Source organism: Hoplias malabaricus, chromosome 3 (genome assembly GCF_029633855.1).
Source record: "Hoplias malabaricus isolate fHopMal1 chromosome 3, fHopMal1.hap1, whole genome shotgun sequence".
Taxonomy (NCBI): Eukaryota; Metazoa; Chordata; class Actinopteri; order Characiformes; family Erythrinidae; genus Hoplias; species Hoplias malabaricus.
Window position 1 is genome coordinate 8495875 of NC_089802.1, and position 18693 is coordinate 8514567.

Genomic DNA, 18693 nt, shown 5'->3' on the forward strand with positions numbered 1-18693 from the left:
TGATGTGGGTATCATGGGGAAGAAAGAAAAAGTGTAAGATGCAGGTTCTAGAGAATGTTTACCAAATGTTTCTTTGTTTTTATTTTATTTTATTTTATTTTATTTTATTTTAACATGAAGCCTAATATATCTAGTTTTTAACTACTTCTTAAACTTTACATTTGGACAGGTAAAAGTTTAAAAGGAAAATGCCAACTGCCTAGTTCTGTTTAGCTAATAGAAGTTCACATTGGATAGAATCATACTAGTTTTGGGAGATAGTGGGGTCTATTTTATTCATCAGTGATTGAATCTGCAGTCCCCCAGTGAGAGGGCCAAAAATATTTTTGCAGCACCCATGAACCCTGACCAAGTACAGGGGTTAGACTATGAAACTGAAACACCTGTCATTTTAGTTTGGGAGGTTTCATGGCTAAACTGGACCAGCCTGGTGGCCAATCTTCATTAATTGCACATTGCACCAGTAAGACCATGTGCATCCAATGGTTCAAACATTGTGTCCTGAAGGCGGTGCTGTGTATCAGGACGACAATGCACCAATACACACAGCAAGACTGGTGAAAGATTGGTTTGATGAACATGAAAGTGAAGTTGAACATCTCCCATGGCCTGCACAGTCACCAGATCTAAATATTATTGAGCCACTTTGGGGTGTTTTGGAGGAGCGAGTCAGGAAACGTTTTCCCCCACCAGCATCACGTAGAGACCTGGCCACTATCCTGCAAGAAGAATGGCTTAGAATCCCTCTGACCACTGTGCAGGACTTGTATATGTCATTCCCAAGACGAATTGACACTGTATCGGCCGCAAAAGGTGATCCTACACCATACTAATAAATTACTGTGGTCTAAAACCAGGTGTTTCAGTTTCATTGTCCAACCCCTGTATATTTATTACTGCACACCGTGGAGACAATAAATGACTAAATAAATTAATCACACAGATTAAGCAACAGCTTCCTGAACAGCTTCCATAGCTTGAAACAATGTAGAATGAGTTTATGAATGTGCAAATCCAGTTATCTATTTTGTAGATTTATTAATAAAAAAATCAAATTATCTGAAAACCTTAATGTCACAAAATAGAAAGACTATACTGTTTTATTGATACTTACTTGAATGTAAAATACATCCCAGTTTTGTTAAATTGCATGTAAGACAAGTCTGACAGGACTTTGATGCGGAGAGTCAGGCAGAAACCTGATACAAATATACCATGAAACCTTGAAACAATTGTTCCTAGAAGCTTTAAATACTTTAAGCCTGTCTGGGCTGTACCTTGTTGTATGAAAGCCTGTGTTGTATTGTGTCTTTGATGTTCTAAAACTGTGGACTGGAACCAGGTCAAGAATTTTTTTCAGCTCACTGGATGTCATGGAAGGAATTGTTGGCAGATGCTGGTCCTTCTCCAGGAAAACATCTTTGTAGAAATCTTTTTGAGCATTTTAATTTATTAAAGTAAATAATTAACTTTGATAAATTAACTAACTTTTCCCCTAGTTTCAGTGCAGAGAACCTGGGTGTGTATATTATATTTGTTCTCTGAAAATATGTGTGTTAATATGAATATTCTTTACAATGTAGGAAGCATCATTCAATTGTATCTATTGTATTTATTTGTTTATTAGGTTCTTTTGGTTGTTCCGTGGTGTTAATCATTTCATTATGTTTAATTTATTGGACTCCATTGTAGTTTAGAATGCAATTGTTCACAAATTCTTTTCACACAGCCTTTCAGCTTTTGAGGAGACTCTCATAGATAAAATGCAATGTGGCTTCCAGGCTATTTTTAGACGCTCTATCAGCATCCTCACTCTGTAGATTGACAGGACAAGTGTGGCCTTTAGGATGAGGGAAGGAGGGTCTGGATTTCCACCATGAAAACCCCCCACCACCTAACACGGCCTTCCAGCAGAGAGAGAGAGAGAGAGAGAGAGAGAGAGAAAAGAGAGAGAGACCCCCCCCCACCACCACCTCAATCAGCCCACTCTCTCAGGCTGTATTAGCACGTGCCTCCCAGAACTTGAAGGAGCTCAGCACACAGGACCACCGAAGTGGGCTCCAGATCCAGGGATGGGACGAGAAGTCTGAGGGTGATCAGACACAGCCGGAACACACAGACAGAGTGACACTTAAACCAGTGGGTATAATGGTGGCAGAAGAGGTAATGGTCGCCCTCTCCGGGGGAGCACCGTGGGGGTTCCGACTACAGGGGGGTGCAGAGCAGCAGAAACCACTTCAAGTGGCCAAGGTAAGAGTCTAAAAGGTAAATGAGGCAATGAAGCTATTCAGACTGGAATCACACTGTTTAGAATTAGAGTGATATTCATATTCACAAAGTGAAATTTAACTTGTGTTGGTTGTGGTTCTGCCACCATCAGGTAGTACGGGTGGAGAATACATAATCATATCTCATATAATTCAGGCACTTGTTTTAGGCCTTAAACACAGGGGCACGAGAACGCTGAAGGTTGCACTGGTGTGTGTGCTCCTCCTGTAGATCCAGACTGGTCTGAGTATGAGATGTCTTGCTGTTGAGCTGATGAGTATGTTTCATATGTGTCAGGAAAGAACGTAGAGAATACGTGATAATCCACCAGGGCACTGCATGGAGTTATGGAGGGCAGTTCCTGGTAGGGGTTCAGTTAGTGTGGCACTCAGCGAAAGTGTAGACAAGTGGCTATTTTACTCTAAAGTGTTTATTACTGTTTTTGAAAGTCAGACATGTTTTATTCAGAGGTTTTTGTTTTTCTTGATGCCATTTCAAATCTAATAAGCTTTATATGAAATTATAGTTTATTGTAGAGTGTAGAATATGTATAGGAATTTATTAAATGTCCACAAGTTTGATGACACCCTTTATGTTAATAGTAAATATCAGCACATGTTATAGACCCATACATTCATCTGCATGCACACATGCACACACACGCGCACACGCACACACACGTGAATGTCCACACACTTTGTGTTGTGGACATTCACTCTCTATAATTTAGGGATGAGGTGGAGTGATGTTTGTGATCATGAGCTAACAATATAACACCAGTAACTGAACTCCCTAAAGAATGACACTGTGGCAAAAATATAATAGCATCAGAAAAGTGTTGGACAAGAATGTCTCTGCTACATGTTGGCCCTAGACTGTATATATATAATTGTATAAATCTACAACAGTTTGGTTTGGCCTATTTTTAATGAAATCATAGTTTGAGGTCAGCGAGGTCTTGTTCATCTCTATAGATAAACCCACCAGGGGCTTCACACAGTATCTCCTCACTCTTATCACATTGTCAGCTTTCAATTTGGCTTCCTCTGGAATCCAAATCTTTCAGAGGATCACTCTTTTTGTGGATCATCTAAAAGCGTACCTCAAGACTGAGTAGAATTACAGGCTCAGACTTATATTTACACATAAGCCGGGCCACATTTGTTAAGCGATGACTGAGTGAAATGTATTTTCCCTGATCCAGGAGCTATTTTGAAGTCATGAGCCATGAGCTGAGTGCTGTTTAATCATGAGGGCTAGACTGTGCTGTAAAACTCTACCTCCTAAGATTATGGCAATCATAAAACATACTGTTTTGTTATGAACAGCAAAAATGTTCCTCCCCTACTCAGAAGACCCCTGTCCTCTCCTGTCTATTCCATTAGACCCAAGGTCACCTCTCTGTGGTTTTATCTGCCATTCCTTTTGTGGCCTGGGTTTTTTCCATTGCAAGTTCTGCTTCTAAATGAGATATTCTTATCTGGCAGCCGCCATGATGGCCTCCTTTAAGGCAGACATGCGGAACAAACTCAGTGACTCTTACTCAGCTAACAGCATTTAGGCACTAAGATGTTCTGCAGGTGCTTTGAAACGTCTCACACACTTTAGGGCTGTTCACTGTACATACTGTATGGCCATCTTCAGTCCTAGCACATTTTACCTTTCTCATGTACACTTTATAAGCTGAGGTTACTTTCTGTCCCATTCTCTTAGCTTTCATACCCCACACAGCCACAAACCCCTCGCACTCTTTCAAACAGAACCTGTTTCAGTCGATTGAAAACTGACTCCTGACAAAAGCAGAGGACTTTATTTAGGTTCTCCAGGGAACACATGGCTGAAGAATGAGCACAGAGGCAACAGCTGCCCTGGCACTAGCCAGCAATGTTGTTCCAACTGCCCACATTCTTGGTTAATTTCATGTACAGTACTTAAAAGAAAAGAACTTAAACCTTTATTGATCTACTAGTGTATTGGGAATAGTTTTATATTTATGGCCAGAGATGTCTCACTGAACGACGCATTCAATATTTTTGTTAGTTTTTTCCATTTTAAGAACTGAATATGGGCGGCACGGTGGCGCAGCAGGTAGTGTCGCAGTCATACAGCTCCAGGGACCTGGAGGTTGTGGGTTTGATTCACGCTCCGGGTGACTGTCTGTGAGGAGTTGGTGTGTTCTCCCTGTGTCTGTGTGTGTTTCCTCCGGGTGCTCCGGTTTCCTCCCACAGTCCAAAAACACACGTTGGTAGGTGGATTGGCGACTCAAAAGTGTCCGTAGGTGTGAGTGAATGTGTTTGTGTGTGTGTGTGTTGCCCTGTGAAGGACTGGCGCCCCCTCCAGGGTGTATTCCCGCCTTGCGCCCAATGATTCCAGGTAGGCTCTGGACCCACCGCGACCCTGAACTGGATAAGGGTTACAGATAATGAATGAATGAATGAATGAGAACTGAATATTAGTTATATATAAAAAAATCTATAGACATTGTTTTGAACAGAAAACAAAAGAAAACAATTCAGTTTTCATTGAGTTTGCTGATGTACTTCAAGTTTTAACATACTAAAGATACTATATTCCCCCGTTTTTATGATCAATAAATTTGTAAATGAAACAGCATTATTAGCTTACTCTGAATTAAATGTTTTTGTGATGTTACAAAGACCATGTGGCACAGTTTAAAATGAAATTAGACTGTAAATAAAACTCACAAATATCAAAAGTAGACTTTAAGAGACAAAACATAAGACCTGGGAGATTTTTTATTTTTATTTTTTGGGGACATTAATATTTTTAGGTGAAGGGGGAAAATTCATTCATTCATTCATTATCTGTAACCACTTATCCAGTTCAGGATCACGGTGGGTCCAGAGCCTACCTGCAATCATTGGGCGCAAGGTGGGAATACACCCTGGAGGGGGCGCCAGTCCTTCACAGGGCAACAGACACACATTCACTCACACCTATGGACACTTTGAGTCGCCAATCGACCTACCAACGTGTGTTTTTGGACTGTGGGAGGAAACCCACGCAGACAGAGGGAGAACACACCAAACTCCTCACACACAGTCACCTGGAGCGGGATTAGAACCCACAACCTCCAGGTCCCTGGAGCTGTGTGACTGCGACACTACCTGCTGCACCACCGTGCTGCCCCAAGGGGGACAATATACATTTTTTAATTAATTTTTGTACACAAATATATGTGTGTGTGTGTGTGTGTAGGTAAACAGGGTGTTATCTTTGCTCCAGTGTTATTGCTTTAAAAAGGAAAACACTTACTGTACTGATTGTGGGAGGCCGGTTCATGTTGTCAGTGGTGGTATGTACGGGTGAAGTGGGTGTTAGAGCAACACTCTCATATCTGACATGTGACTGTTCAAAAGTGATTGTAACACATCAGAACATTCAAGACCATGTGCCAACACCCGTCCTCTACACTTTATCCTTGCAGCTAGGTCAAACTGTCAGTGAGAAAACTGGGTGATATTTTAAAGCTATTATTAGCTCTAGTTTCATGCAAATCATGTTGGTTTTAATACACTGTACATATAAACCCATAAAAACCAGTCGTGCTTTTTTGAGACACAGGGTTTGAATAGTTGATGGTGGCATAGGCTTTGTAAGATTACTCTAAGGCATGTGTGGATTGCTAACCTAAGCCCACTGCTGAGTGACTTAGTTTATAGAGGGCTTTACAGGTATTTATTATTTTTATTTTTTGGTTCAAATGCAACTTGGTGAAGAAGTTTTAGTAGGTTTGGGATAAATAATTGAAACATACATATTTATATTGGCTTTCTTTCTCTCATTTACTATTCAGAATATTTTTTTTAATAACCATGTACACCCCAAACCATTTATTTAACACTTCTTGATACAAACGTCCTGTTATTATATCAGCATATTTTCTCAGCACTTATATTTGAAGAAATCTAGCCGAAAGTATCATATTATTTGCATAAATAATGGTTATGAGAACGTGTTTATGATATTAAGAACATTTGATGAGAGCAACCTTAGTCTCAAAGTGTGAAATGAGAAATATCTGATAAGAGACTGAGCCTCTGTGTCTCTGCTAGGAGTAATAAATAACCACAGGCTTCCTGACTTGACAAAACTAAGTCACGCCACTGCTCATATTTTAATCCTGTCTTTTAAATCTATTTCCTGCTGTTGACCCCTCAGGCAAAGGAAAGACCTTTGCGCGTGTAGAATGATTTGTGTTCACATGGTTTACAGTGTCTCCCTCTGCTGTTGCAGGTGAGGAAGCGCAGTAAGGCCTGCAGGGCTGGTCTTCGGGAGGCAGATGAGCTGGTGTCCATCAATGAAGTGTCCTGTGGACCGCTGTCCCACGCTGAAGCCATGAATCTGATCGACAGCAGCCAGGGAACCCTTCAGCTGAGAATTAAAAGGTCAGAGTGAGTACACAGCAATGAGACCTCCGCATTCTCTTTGTGGGGCCCTAATTTCAGCACCTCTCTTAGCAAATCAAATCAATTCAAATGTATTTGTACAGCGCTTTTTACAACTGATGTTGTCACAAAGCAGCTTCACAGAATTCCAGTAAAGACAAAGTTTTAACACAAAATGTAAAAAGGTAAAGAATGTAAACCCCCCCAGGAGAGGAAGCCAGGGCGACAGTGACAGTGAAATCTTGGGGAATATTGAAATATTTAAAGCTTTAGTTTCATACATTACTGTGCAAATGTCTTAGGCACCTAAGATTATTTTTATTTATATGATTTTTTAATGTTCCCAGTAAGCATTGTGCTTTTTTTTCTTTTACCCGGACATGTCCTCTTTTTTAGACTTAAATAAATGTCCGGGCGGAATTTCACAAACGTCCAGGATTTTGTTTTTTTAGAGTTTACATAGAATTTCGAGAAGTTTCGTTCACAAACTAGTCCCGCCCTCCCCTACTCCGATTGGTTCGCTTGAGTGAGAAGTGGGCGCGGTGAAGTAGCCTAAAATCTTCTGATTGGACGGTCTGACTGTAGTGCTACCGTTATTGGTCGATAATCTTCTTTGTAATCATTTAATTGGTCAGTCTGCACGTCAGTAGGTGCCCCCCCCCGTATAAATAAAATAATATACAGTAAAATAAAATATTTTTTTTTACCTAAAAAGTACTAGATGTGTTTGTTTTCAGATATTTTCCTTGATCGTAAAGATTTGTTAAATCAACAGCGTACTTGATTTAACATAATGAAGTATATTCACAAGTTAAAAAAAAGGTATTTTAAGAAAACCTCCAATAATACTGGACTTAAAGGAGGAGAGATATAGAAAGTGTTAAAGAAATACATACCACCGCTGTCCTCCTTCCTCAATCCACAGCTGAGGTGTCCTCGAGCATTTTACTAGTTGACTCCCCAACTGCTGCCTGGGTGCTCTGGGTGTGTATTCAGTGCTCCTACTGCACTAGTGAGCAAGTGTGTATGTGTATATATGTGTGTGTGTGTATGTGTATATGTGTGTGTGTGTGTATGTGTATATGTGTTTGTGTGTATATATGTGTGTGTGTATGTGTATATATGTGTGTGTGTGTATGTGTATATGTGTGTGTGTGTGTATGTGTATATGTGTTTGTGTGTATATATGTGTGTGTGTATGTGTATATGTGTGTGTGTGTGTTTGTGTATATGTGTGTGTGTGTGTGTTTGTGTATATATATATGTATGTGTGTGTGTGTGTGTATTCAGAAGACACGATTCAATGTTTGCACATTTACTGACTATAATAATGCAATTTGTTTTTATTCTAATATTAGGGGTTTTGTTTTGTTTGTTTGTTTTTAAATAAGTTCTTACTGCTTAGATATAACTTTTTACAATCTCATTTTCTCAAGTGTTTAACATTTTGCACAGTACTGTTGTTGTGATTCTTAAAAAAACTAGTTACCACTACAATTTTCATACAAGCACAGTAGCTTTTTAAAAAGGGATTATGCATATTTTTTCTGAATAATTCAGGAAACCAGATGTAAACACTCATTCTGACTGCTTTATTGTGAAGTGCTTCATTATAGGGCACAGTGATACAAACCTTTGGTGCCTCTTAAAGCTGTCATGTGTGCATACATTTAGAGTGTATTTCACAGCGACACCTGACTTTAAAACCAAAACCATTCACTTTATTATACATGATAAGTCTTATTTTCAAAAGTAAAATTTAACGTTATGCTCTCTGGCCCTATTTAGGGCTGCTGTTGGGTTCCAGTCTGTAGTGCTGCTGGACAGAGCCCCCTCCCCTCGCATTGATAAAGAGTACAGAGCAGCCCTGAGAGCCTTGTCCCCTCCAAGCTCCTCCAAACTATCAAGTAACCACATGGGAGTGCTCCTATCCCCCACCAATGGCCCGCAGTGCCTTACATCCCCTCCAGACAGTGAGGCATACTATGGCGAGACGGACAGTGATGCAGAGGTGATATCTGAAGAGAAATATCGCAGACAGAAGCGTCGCAGCCCCAGCAGCTCTCCAGCCAAGGCAAACAGTCAAGGACCGAAACCTCACGAGGAGGAGTACTCAGAGATGAGTGGCTACGAGAGTGCCTCCGATAATTTGTGTATGTACCCCCAGACAAAGGCCTGGGCCAATTTTAATAGGACAGAGGAGGGGACGGGATCTTCACAGCAGCAGAGTTTACCTGGAGTGGCACGCAGAGAAGTGGTCTTCCAGCCCAGCCAGTCAGAACAGGCTGAGAACTCCTCAGAGAACTCTGACCAAAGCCCATCCGGGGTGGACAGTGGTTTCCAAGAACCTCCGACCGTGCCCCCTCCGTTGGTGTCCCCTGAACGAGCAAAAGAAGCCCTGATGCTGGTGTCCCACAGACAACTCGTACCCATGGTGGGACCTGTGGATAACCCTGTGGATGAAGAGCTCACTGTCACATACATGGATAAAGCCAAGCAAGCCAGTAAGTATCTGAAATGAAGGGTTTTAATGAAGTCTCCATCCCATGCCTAGTTTTCGTTCAGTTATGAGTGCAGCCATATTGCTTTAGTATCATTTCCTCTTAGCTCATACACTATCTTCGGAGGCTGGTTCAAATGCTGCTCCCAAGAGGCAAATCAGAGGGGTCAAGCCACCAGGCCAGAAGTGGCCATGAATCAAGAACTGATGCTGTTCACACAGATGGTTCAGACACATGCCAGACTGTAAAGTAGTTAATGTTATCCAATAAAATTCTGACATTTCAACTGTGCAGTGCTATCAGATTTAACAGAGATTTTACAGTAGTGGCAGCAGTGGTGAGATGTTCTGTCAACAGAAATGTACTGACCACCATTAATAATTGGGGAGTGAGCATTTTATTGTACCCAGAATTAGTCGTAAGGCAGCTCTTGTTCGTACACACCACGCCCATAAAGGCTGAACAAGGGAAGTGAACTCAAATTTTTTAGTTATTTTGCACATACAGGGGTTGGACAATGAAACTGAAACACCTGGATTTAGACCACAATAATTTATTAGTATGGTGTAGGGCCACCTTTTGCAGCCAATACAGCGTCAATTTGTCTTGGGGATGACATACACAAGTCCTGCACAGTGGTCAGAGGGATTTTAAGCCATTCTTCTTGTAGGATAGTGGCCAGGTCTCTACGTGATGCTGGTGGAGGAAAACGTTTCCTGACTCGCTCCTCCAAAACACCCCAAAGTGTCTCAATAATATTTAGATCTGGTGACTGTGCAGGCCATGGGAGATGTTCAACTTCACTTTCATGTTCATCAAACCAATCTTTCACCAGTCTTGCTGTGTGTATTGGTGCATTGTCGTCCTGATACACGGCACCACCTTCAGGATACAATGTTTGAACCATTGGATGCACATGGTCTTACTGGTGCAATGTGTAGTTAATGAAGATTGGCCACCAGGCTGCTCCAATTTAGCCATGAAACCTCCCACACTACAATGACAGGTGTTTCAGTTTCATTGTCCAACCCCTGTAATTAAAGGTGGTAAAAATGTCCTTTGCCGTGATATAATAGAAGGACTTTAGGTTTTTAGAAATGTTTTAGTGTTCCTACAATCACACACTTATAAAGTGTTGTAAACTTTAAGCTTGTGGACTGTGTGATGTTCACAGATGAGAGTATGTGTGATTGTCATTACATACAATGTTTTTTGGCATTATACAAAAGCTTAATGGAGTGCTTTTTTTACTTCAGACACATTGTTTAAACCTCTAATAACTCATATCTGTACATCAATATATATATAATTTGTTTCAAAATATAACTTGATGGGATTGATTATTTAGGTTTATGACATAAGAAATCCTGGCTGTCTGAATCTACCCATTTGAGCCTTTGGCGTCCTTTTAAAGCAGAAATGCTCAACTATGGCTTTGACTACAGGTGTAACCTGATTAAAAAGTGAAATGTCCACCTGCTTTTTTGTAACATATTTTAATTTTTTACTGTAAATTACTGTACATTCAGCTGCTAAACAGAATATATTTAGATCATTAGAGGTTCCATTCTCTTGGAAGACTTTCTTTCAGTTTTACAGATACATCTGCTGGATTATTTAAAAATCAGTTTATCAGTCATATTCCGTAATGCTGAGATGTATACCACCAACACATTGATTTTCCTCAGTAATAACACATCCTTTCAAAGCTTTGTGTATTGTGTTGTCTTCACACAGTGGAAGAATGAACAGAAAGAGAGACCAGGATGTGGAAATGTTTTTTAGTTGTTGTTATCTTAAAGCAAGTTATCAGTGTTTCTTCAATATTCAGAGACTGTTATTGATTATAAGTGCTGTATGTGGTCATTGAAAAGGACTGCTGTGTACATTCTAGTACTGTGTCTTTGTAACTGGAGCTGGTAGGTGGTGGGCTCATGTGAGCAATGCATGGGGGGCACTTCCATAATGCTAAACAGGCTTTATGGGGGGACATGATGTCGGCCTTGGGGGAGGGACAGAGGAAGAGCTCAGGGCTATATTTTACCTCTGAGTCAGTCCCTTAATTCAAGTGGCTCTTTAGCATGCCTGGAAAGGCATGTCCAGTTGCTGTTTGGAATCACTGCTGAATGTTTTAGGGCTTCCATCTTCTCTTCCACTGATTAGGTTTCATGTTTTGACGTTTTGGTCTGCAACATACATTCTTTAACATATTTTTTCTGTTCAGCACTATTTTAACTCTCATGTGTTTTTTTTATTTAATTATGTATTTATTTAGTTTAATTTAATCATATACATGTACCAGCTAATCTTTTAGGATTTTTGTGTACAATTTTCCCTGCTGGAAAGTACAGTTTATTAGAACAGCAGGGCTGGGTGAAAGTAGGGGCAGGTTTACAGCACAAATTAGACTTCAGCAGGTGCAGTGTGCTAACAGTGCACTGGGCGCATTTTGTATTTGAGAGGAATCCCTTTTCCTTCCCTTAAAATTAATAAATTAATAAATAAAAAATAGTGTATATTAGGGGTGGGCAATATGGCCCTAAAATAATATCACGATATTTAAGGGAATTTTGCTGATATGACAAAACACTGACAAAACAGGACTATTGCAATAATATCTATGTTAAATTAAAATGAATTATATTATATTGTAGTATATATATTTAATATTTGTTACTAATATTAAAGGCTTCTTTCATTTCTAACATAATACCATGGTTTATTGTACATCTGATATTTTATAACCAAACCACCTCCACAAGACACTCCACTTTTTTGGAACAAACTCCTCCACCTCAGAGCCACTTTCCACCGTACTTCACTGTGGCTAAATGACTCATGTAAAGAACGTATGCCGTATTATGGTTAATGCATGACGTCATTATGTAAACAAGTCTGAATATCACTAATATCACGATATAATATTGTTTTTTTTGTTTTATCATTTTAAAAACTATGACAATTTACAGCCCTGTACTCTATATTTAAGCACAAAGTACATTGCTTTCTGGAAATGTTATTGTATATCATATAAGATAACCATTTTGTGATGTGCTTTTTAGATGGGAAGTTACACTTGTAACTCACACATTCACTAACAAGCTCACTCACTCACTTTTCTAAAATAATAATTATATAGGAGATGAAATCAATACAGGTCGGCACAGTGACGCAGCAGGTAGTGTCGCAGTCACACAGCTCCATGGGTCTGTGAGGAGTTGGTGTGTTCTCCCTGTGTCTGTGTGGGTTTCCTCCGGGTGACTGTCTGTGAGGAGTGTGGTGTGTTCTCCCTGTGTCTGCGTGGGTTTCCTTTGGGTGACTGTCTGTGAGGAGTGTGGTGTGATCTCCCTGTGTCTGTGTGGGTTTCCTCCGGGTGCTCCGGTTTCCTCCCACAGTCCAAAAACATGGTTGGTAGGTTGATTGGCCACTCAAAAGGGACCGTAGGTGTGAGTGAATGTGTGAGTGTGTGTGTTGCCCTGTGAAGGACTGGCGCCCCCTCCAGGGTGTATTCCCGCCTTGCGCCCAATGATTCCAGGTAGGCTCTGGACCCACCGTGACCCTGAATTGGATAAGCGCTTACAGATAATGAATGGATGGATGAAATCTATACAGCAATAATGTAAGTTAATGTGACAAGATTTCATTCCAAACAATTTTTATTATTATTTTTTAACCCATTCATTTTGAAATGTTAACACAATGTAAAAGGCCACAGTTGAAAAAGCACACTTTTCAAAACAATTTTGTGACATCTGTTGGGGGGGGCATCAGCTATATGTACTTAAACATCAGAAGCTGTGGACTATAAGGCACACTTTAGGGGCTAGGTGTAGGTTGATTTTCTTACACAATGTAGTCTCGTGTAAACAATATAAACATTACAGCTTGGGATTATCTGGGTAAATGTTAAATTTAAACTTGATGTGTTGATGACTCTTCATAAAATTATTCATGGCTTTTTGCCCTCTTGTATTTCATCATGATTTATTTGAGTTGAATGATTTAACCTCATGCCCTTTTCAAAGAGTGTCTCTTCTTAGAGCTTGTATCTGAGCTTGATTTACAAAGCTGAAATTTTCAGCCTGATTGAGATAGCATAATGGGGTCTGGGGGCTTATGAGTGTCTGTAACCAATTGGTGTGAAGTATCAACACACACGGTGATGACCGGAGTAACAAGGGGTGATGGTAACCATGATCTGTGTGTTCTCTTTGGACATTACAACTTTAAAACCTGTGGGGTCTAACCAATCCATTCAGGGCAGACAGGGATTGCTGTGCCCAGACAGGTGGCCAGGGCTTACCAGTGCTGCTCACTGACTGAAATAGTTCAAATGACATAATGGGGTTTCTTTGGGCCTATGGCAGGGAGTTGTGGTCAGACAAAAGGTCTTTAAAAGGTCTCACCCAGGGCTGTGGACTGGAGGATTCGGGAGCAATGTGGACAAAGTCCCCAGAGATTGCTGGCTGCTCTCCACCAGCATGTCCTTCCATTCGAGGCTAGCGTGAAGGTGGGGGAACAACCTTTTTACTGACCAACATGAAGAGCCTCACATCGTGCTCTGAGCTTGAACATGTAGCACCCACTGTCTATGCAGGTAAACCTTGGGACTTCTTCACTATCTTGAGCAGTAGGAAGCGGATGTGTGTTGATGCTGGGTTTCCTAAGGATTTGATGCACTGTATTGTCCTGTATTTGAGTGAGGTTTGTGCTTCACTAAGTGTTGAGCGCTGTTTTGATGTTTTAAACTGCTGATGTTGTTTGGAATATATTTTATTTTACTATAATGTGGGCTTATGTGACGAATGAATTGCTAAATAGATCTCAGTGAGTAAAGAGGCATGCCATCACTTCATTATTACTTCAGAGGAGTGAAAATTCATTTCAAACATACATTTAGGATCTATCATACACAGTTTGTACTCATCTCCCAGCCTTGTTTTTGAATGTGATGACGATGATTCACATTAACGTGTGCCGAATTTTGCAGCTTTTCTGGTTCAACATTTGTCACGTTCTCTGTTAATGGTTTTAGTAGGTGAAGTTAAGGACTTTTTCTAGGTCTTCAGAGGTCACTCTCTCCTACCGTTAGAATGTACAGGGCTATTTGTAGTGAGGGGTGAGCTCACAGATTTACCATGTGTAGATCTGTGCCAAACATGCTTTTAGTATCTATCCAGAGTATTAGTGTCCTATTTTAGAGCTTTTATGCCACTGAAAATGTTAACTCCTTGTACAATCCTTGTCCTATTTATTAATCAGAGTTTTTGGACTATTCATATTGTAATTGCATCTGTAATTGCTGCTTCAGGCTAAATGCTAATCAGTCGTGTCATTAAACGCTAGACTGACAATTAGCGTTAATTAGCTCTTGTGACAGATATCTGTAATGGTGACCTCACATTCCTCCTGAGTGATGTTTAGGTTTTGAGATTCTCAAATGCTTGTCTGATTACAGGAGGAGCATTAGCATTCATAACCCTCTCTGTCATTGTCCACTTCAGTCTATGACCTTCAGAGATCAGGGTAGAAGCTATGGTGTCAACACTGACATAATGAATATAAATTTGGTATATATCCTATACACACATACTATACCGTTCAATTAAATGCTAACTCTCCACTTTTTGTCCTCAGAGCTGCACCGGAGTGAGAGTGTGCAGGACAAGCAAGTGAAGGAAGCCCGATCCAAGTGCCGTACCATTGCCTCTCTGCTGACCGATGCCCCAAACCCTCACTCTAAAGGTGTGCTTATGTTCAAGAAGCGCCGTCAGCGCGCTAAGAAGTACACACTTACCTGTTTCGGCAGTGTTGATGGCGAGAGCTTAAGCAGCACAGAAGGGGAAACCGAGGACGAGAGTTATTTTCTAGGAAGCGAGTCAGAGCTGGATGAGGATAGCCTTTCTTCTGCTCCAGATCCAACCTGGGATAGTGGCTACCTTGATGTACTGGAGAGAAGGACATCTGCTTGTGTGGTAACTGACAGAGAAACAGAGGATAGTCCAGGTTTGAGTGCTACCTCAGGCAAAGGAGCACAACTTTTTGAGCAACAGAGAAAAAGGGCTGAGAAACAAACATCCACACCTGTTACTCTGGCCCCAGCCCCTATGCCCCAGCAGCAGCCTAACCACGTTGAGATGTACACACCTGTTACTCCAGTTACCCAGTTCTCCTCTCAGAATAGCAGTATGGTGAATGGGGAGCCTACGATTGTGAGCAGAACCAGCATGGTGCTGTCCTCCCCAGGTCAAACTTCCATAACCCCTGTGGCAGGAACCTTATCTGAGCAATCAGATCTTTCCCCTGGAAGCTCAGTACTCAACAGAACTGCCAGACCTTTTGCCCCTGGCTGCGTTAGCCATAGAGCCTCTACAGCCCCGGTCATCTTCAGACCCAGCAGTGCCAAGAAAGCCACACAACAAGCCCAAGCCGTATCTGTGGCAGCTGTACCAGCTTCCTTTTCTCCAGCAGGCTCTGTTTCTGATGGAAAGAGGGCCATCTCCACTGCTTCCCTTTACATCCCCCCTAGACCAGCCACAGTTAGTGGCCCACCATCTGTACTCTCTTTAACCTCTTCAATGGCATCCCCTCCATTTTCTCCTCCTCTGTTAAATGGCACACCTTTCTCCCCACAATCTTCGGGGACATCTGGACCTTTCTCGCCCACATCTGCTCATGCTCCAGCCTTTAACCCAGCCCCTACTAAGGCTGCCCAGGTTTACTATTCTCCACCTGCACAAACTATGCCTTTTACTCCAACTTCCACTATGACTAGCAACATATATCAACCTCCACCACCAGCTCCTATGTCATCACAAGCCTATACCCCATCCCCTGTTCTGCCTCCTGCCTCAGCTCATACTCCTGCACATGTTTCTCAGAGTCCAAACAGACATCCATCACCACCTCACAAGGTTTCCTTCAGCCCATATATCTCAGTGGTAACCACTTCATCTGGAGCAGCAGTGTCTCCCACGCCCCATCAGTACCCCCTCTCCAATTCAAATGAAGAGGCTTCTTGTCGAGAGCAGAGGATCTCTGTCCCAGCTGCCCGCACTGGAATTTTGCAGGATGCCCGTCGCCGAGGCACGAAGAAACCCATGTTTAGCAAGCCTGAGGAAAAGAAGCCTATTTCATACAACCCTGAGCTGCTGTCTCTAGTGCAGAATCATGACGAGAGATCTCGCTCTGGGGCAGAGCCTGGCTTTGAGTCCGGTCCTGAAGAGGACTTCCTCAACCTGGGTGCTGAGGCCTGCAATTTTATGCATGCTCAAAGTGGCAGATTACCTCCACCGGTGGCTCCAAAGCCAGCACCCTACAACACTCCCGAGATTCCTCAGATGGGAGGGAAAGGAGCAGAACTGTTTGCACGTCGTATGAGTCGTATGGATCGCTATGTGGTAGACAAACAACCCAAGTCTCCAGCCCAGCCTCGTGAACCTTCACCTAGTCCTTCTCTCCCAGCTCACTGGAAATACTCCCCCAATGTCCGTGCCCCTCCTCCGATTAGCTATAACCCACTGCTGTCTCCATCCTGCCCTCCATTGGCCCAGCGAGGCTGTAAGTCAAATGAGGCTGCAAGAAGTGGAGTTAAAAGAGCACCTGGACAACACAAACAAGGCATTAAAGCGTTGGACTTCATGAGCAGGCAGCCTTACCAGCTCAACTCCTCCTTGTTCAGTTATGGGGGCAGTGTCCCTCAGACCATGTCCAGCAACCAACAGCAACGGAATGGAATGAATAGAACTGGCAGCACCCTGAACCCACCAAAGCAAATTCCTGTGAAGTCCCCTCGTGTGTATGAGATCAAGCGGTTCTCCACCCCTACCCCAATGTCAGCACCCATGACCCTGAGCCCTACTGTAATTGTCCCGCGCTCAGCCACCACTCTGGCTGAGCCCATGTGGCGCTCTGATATTACCTCTCCTCCTCCTGTAGCTGCTCACAGCTCTCCACCTTTTTCTCCTCCACCTCCAGCACGTTCAGCAGCCCTACCAGCATTGCCTAAGTTCTCCACTGCAGCGTTACCCAATGCTGCCCCAGCACTCACTCCGGTGCAAGCTCAGTTCCCATTTCAAGCAGCCAAGCAGTTTCAGAGTGCTCCAGATTTGAGCCCACTCTCTCCCACTAGGAGGTGCTTCGAAATGTCTGCAAGCAGCCAGAACTTGCAGGTGCCCCGACCCCGCTTTAGCACCTCTAGTATGGGTCTGCAGCCCAAGGTCTGGAGGCCTGGCTCGGTGCTTTATTGAATTAACTCCACACTGAAGAACCAGCACCTCACAACGCTTATGGGACATTTCAGTTGTGAATCAGGATTGAATTAGTGCACATGTAATATGACAGTCACTGAATGTAACATTTGCATGTACGTGATTTATTCACAAGAAGTATTGGACCTCATCAACAGACTGATTGGAGCGGATTTTTTCACAGTTGCAGGAATTAAACACAAGAAGGACAGTCTCTGAACTTTGCACTCTATTACACGTCACACAAAGATGAAAGATAATGCTTATATGTAATTATTATACCAGCATACGTAAGACCACCAGAGACATGACTTTAGCCATCAAAAGTGACAGCACACAAAGGTGGCAGATTAATAATAACGATTACTGTGGAGTGAAAAGAGAGAGAGAAAGACTCAGATGAAAGGAAAGAGTAGATCAAGGTGAGATAATGAATGAAGACATTGAAGCTCATTCCACTGTAGAATGGTATGGACTGTCTTTGACAGGTGTGATAATCAAGGACTGAAGAGGGATTGTATACATGTGTCAAATTTGTCACAGGATGTTTATTAGAGAACGGAGTTGTTTGGAACAGCGATGGACAGTGAGGTTCAGTGGTTCTGACAAAGAGAGATGGGAGAGATGCTTCAGCAAATACAGAACCTGTGTGGAAAGGAATGAGACTGGTATCCTCAGGGGAGATGGTACAAACCACAATATACAGTGGCCTAATCTAAGCTGCAGGCCAACTTCACACATATCAGGATATGGATCATTTTGGCTTCTTGATGCATGCACTCATTTCACTCAGATGCTGCTCCAGACAATGGAAAATGATGCTGATCACTCATATCTTTCCTGTGCTCCGCCAGAAACTGCATGCGGCTTGCAGTAAGGAGATTTACACTGGAGACATATGCATGAGAGTAGAAAAGGTTCTGTGTTATCGCTCAGTGCATGCTGCCACTCCATCACGTGAACGATGCTGTGTGTTTTCAACTTTAATTGCCTCTGCTCTCAACATAGATGATTCTTGATGACGATTTTTTCCAGATTCACTCTTGAGCACTGTCTGTGAGCATGGTCTGTGTGTTTTATATCACCACTGTTCTAAAAAACAAATGCCCGCCCTCCTGAAAAAAAACCAAAGACATATCTATGCCTTTATAGGAGATTGAACAATTTTACAAACGTTTAATGTAATAAATACATATACACACTTATGTGTATACATATACAACAATATACAACACATCAGCTGATAATGGACCAAGAGGATTGCTC

At 42.0% G+C, this 18693-nt stretch overlaps 1 protein-coding gene across 1 annotated transcript; it reads left to right on the forward strand.

The window, feature by feature from the left end:
* The first annotated feature begins 2148 nt into the window (after positions 1–2148).
* On the forward strand, positions 2149–17427 carry synpo2lb (synaptopodin 2-like b). The gene is made up of 4 exons (XM_066666646.1): positions 2149–2250; positions 6526–6677; positions 8466–9181; positions 14816–17427. The coding sequence occupies exons 1-4, from the start codon at positions 2149–2151 to the stop codon at positions 17425–17427; spliced, it is 3582 nt and encodes a 1193-aa protein (XP_066522743.1).
* Positions 17428–18693: the final 1266 nt, after the last annotated feature.

Bases quoted from the DNA above. Each gene is read 5' to 3' on its own strand.
- synpo2lb (XM_066666646.1), top strand. From the start codon at position 2,149: ATGGTGGCAGAAGAGGTAATGGTCGCCCTCTCCGGGGGAGCACCGTGG. The intron at 6,678-8,465 runs GTCAGAGTGAGT...GGCCCTATTTAG, and splicing joins CTTCAGCTGAGAATTAAAAG to GGCTGCTGTTGGGTTCCAGT. The intron at 9,182-14,815 runs GTAAGTATCTGA...TTTTGTCCTCAG, and splicing joins GGATAAAGCCAAGCAAGCCA to AGCTGCACCGGAGTGAGAGT.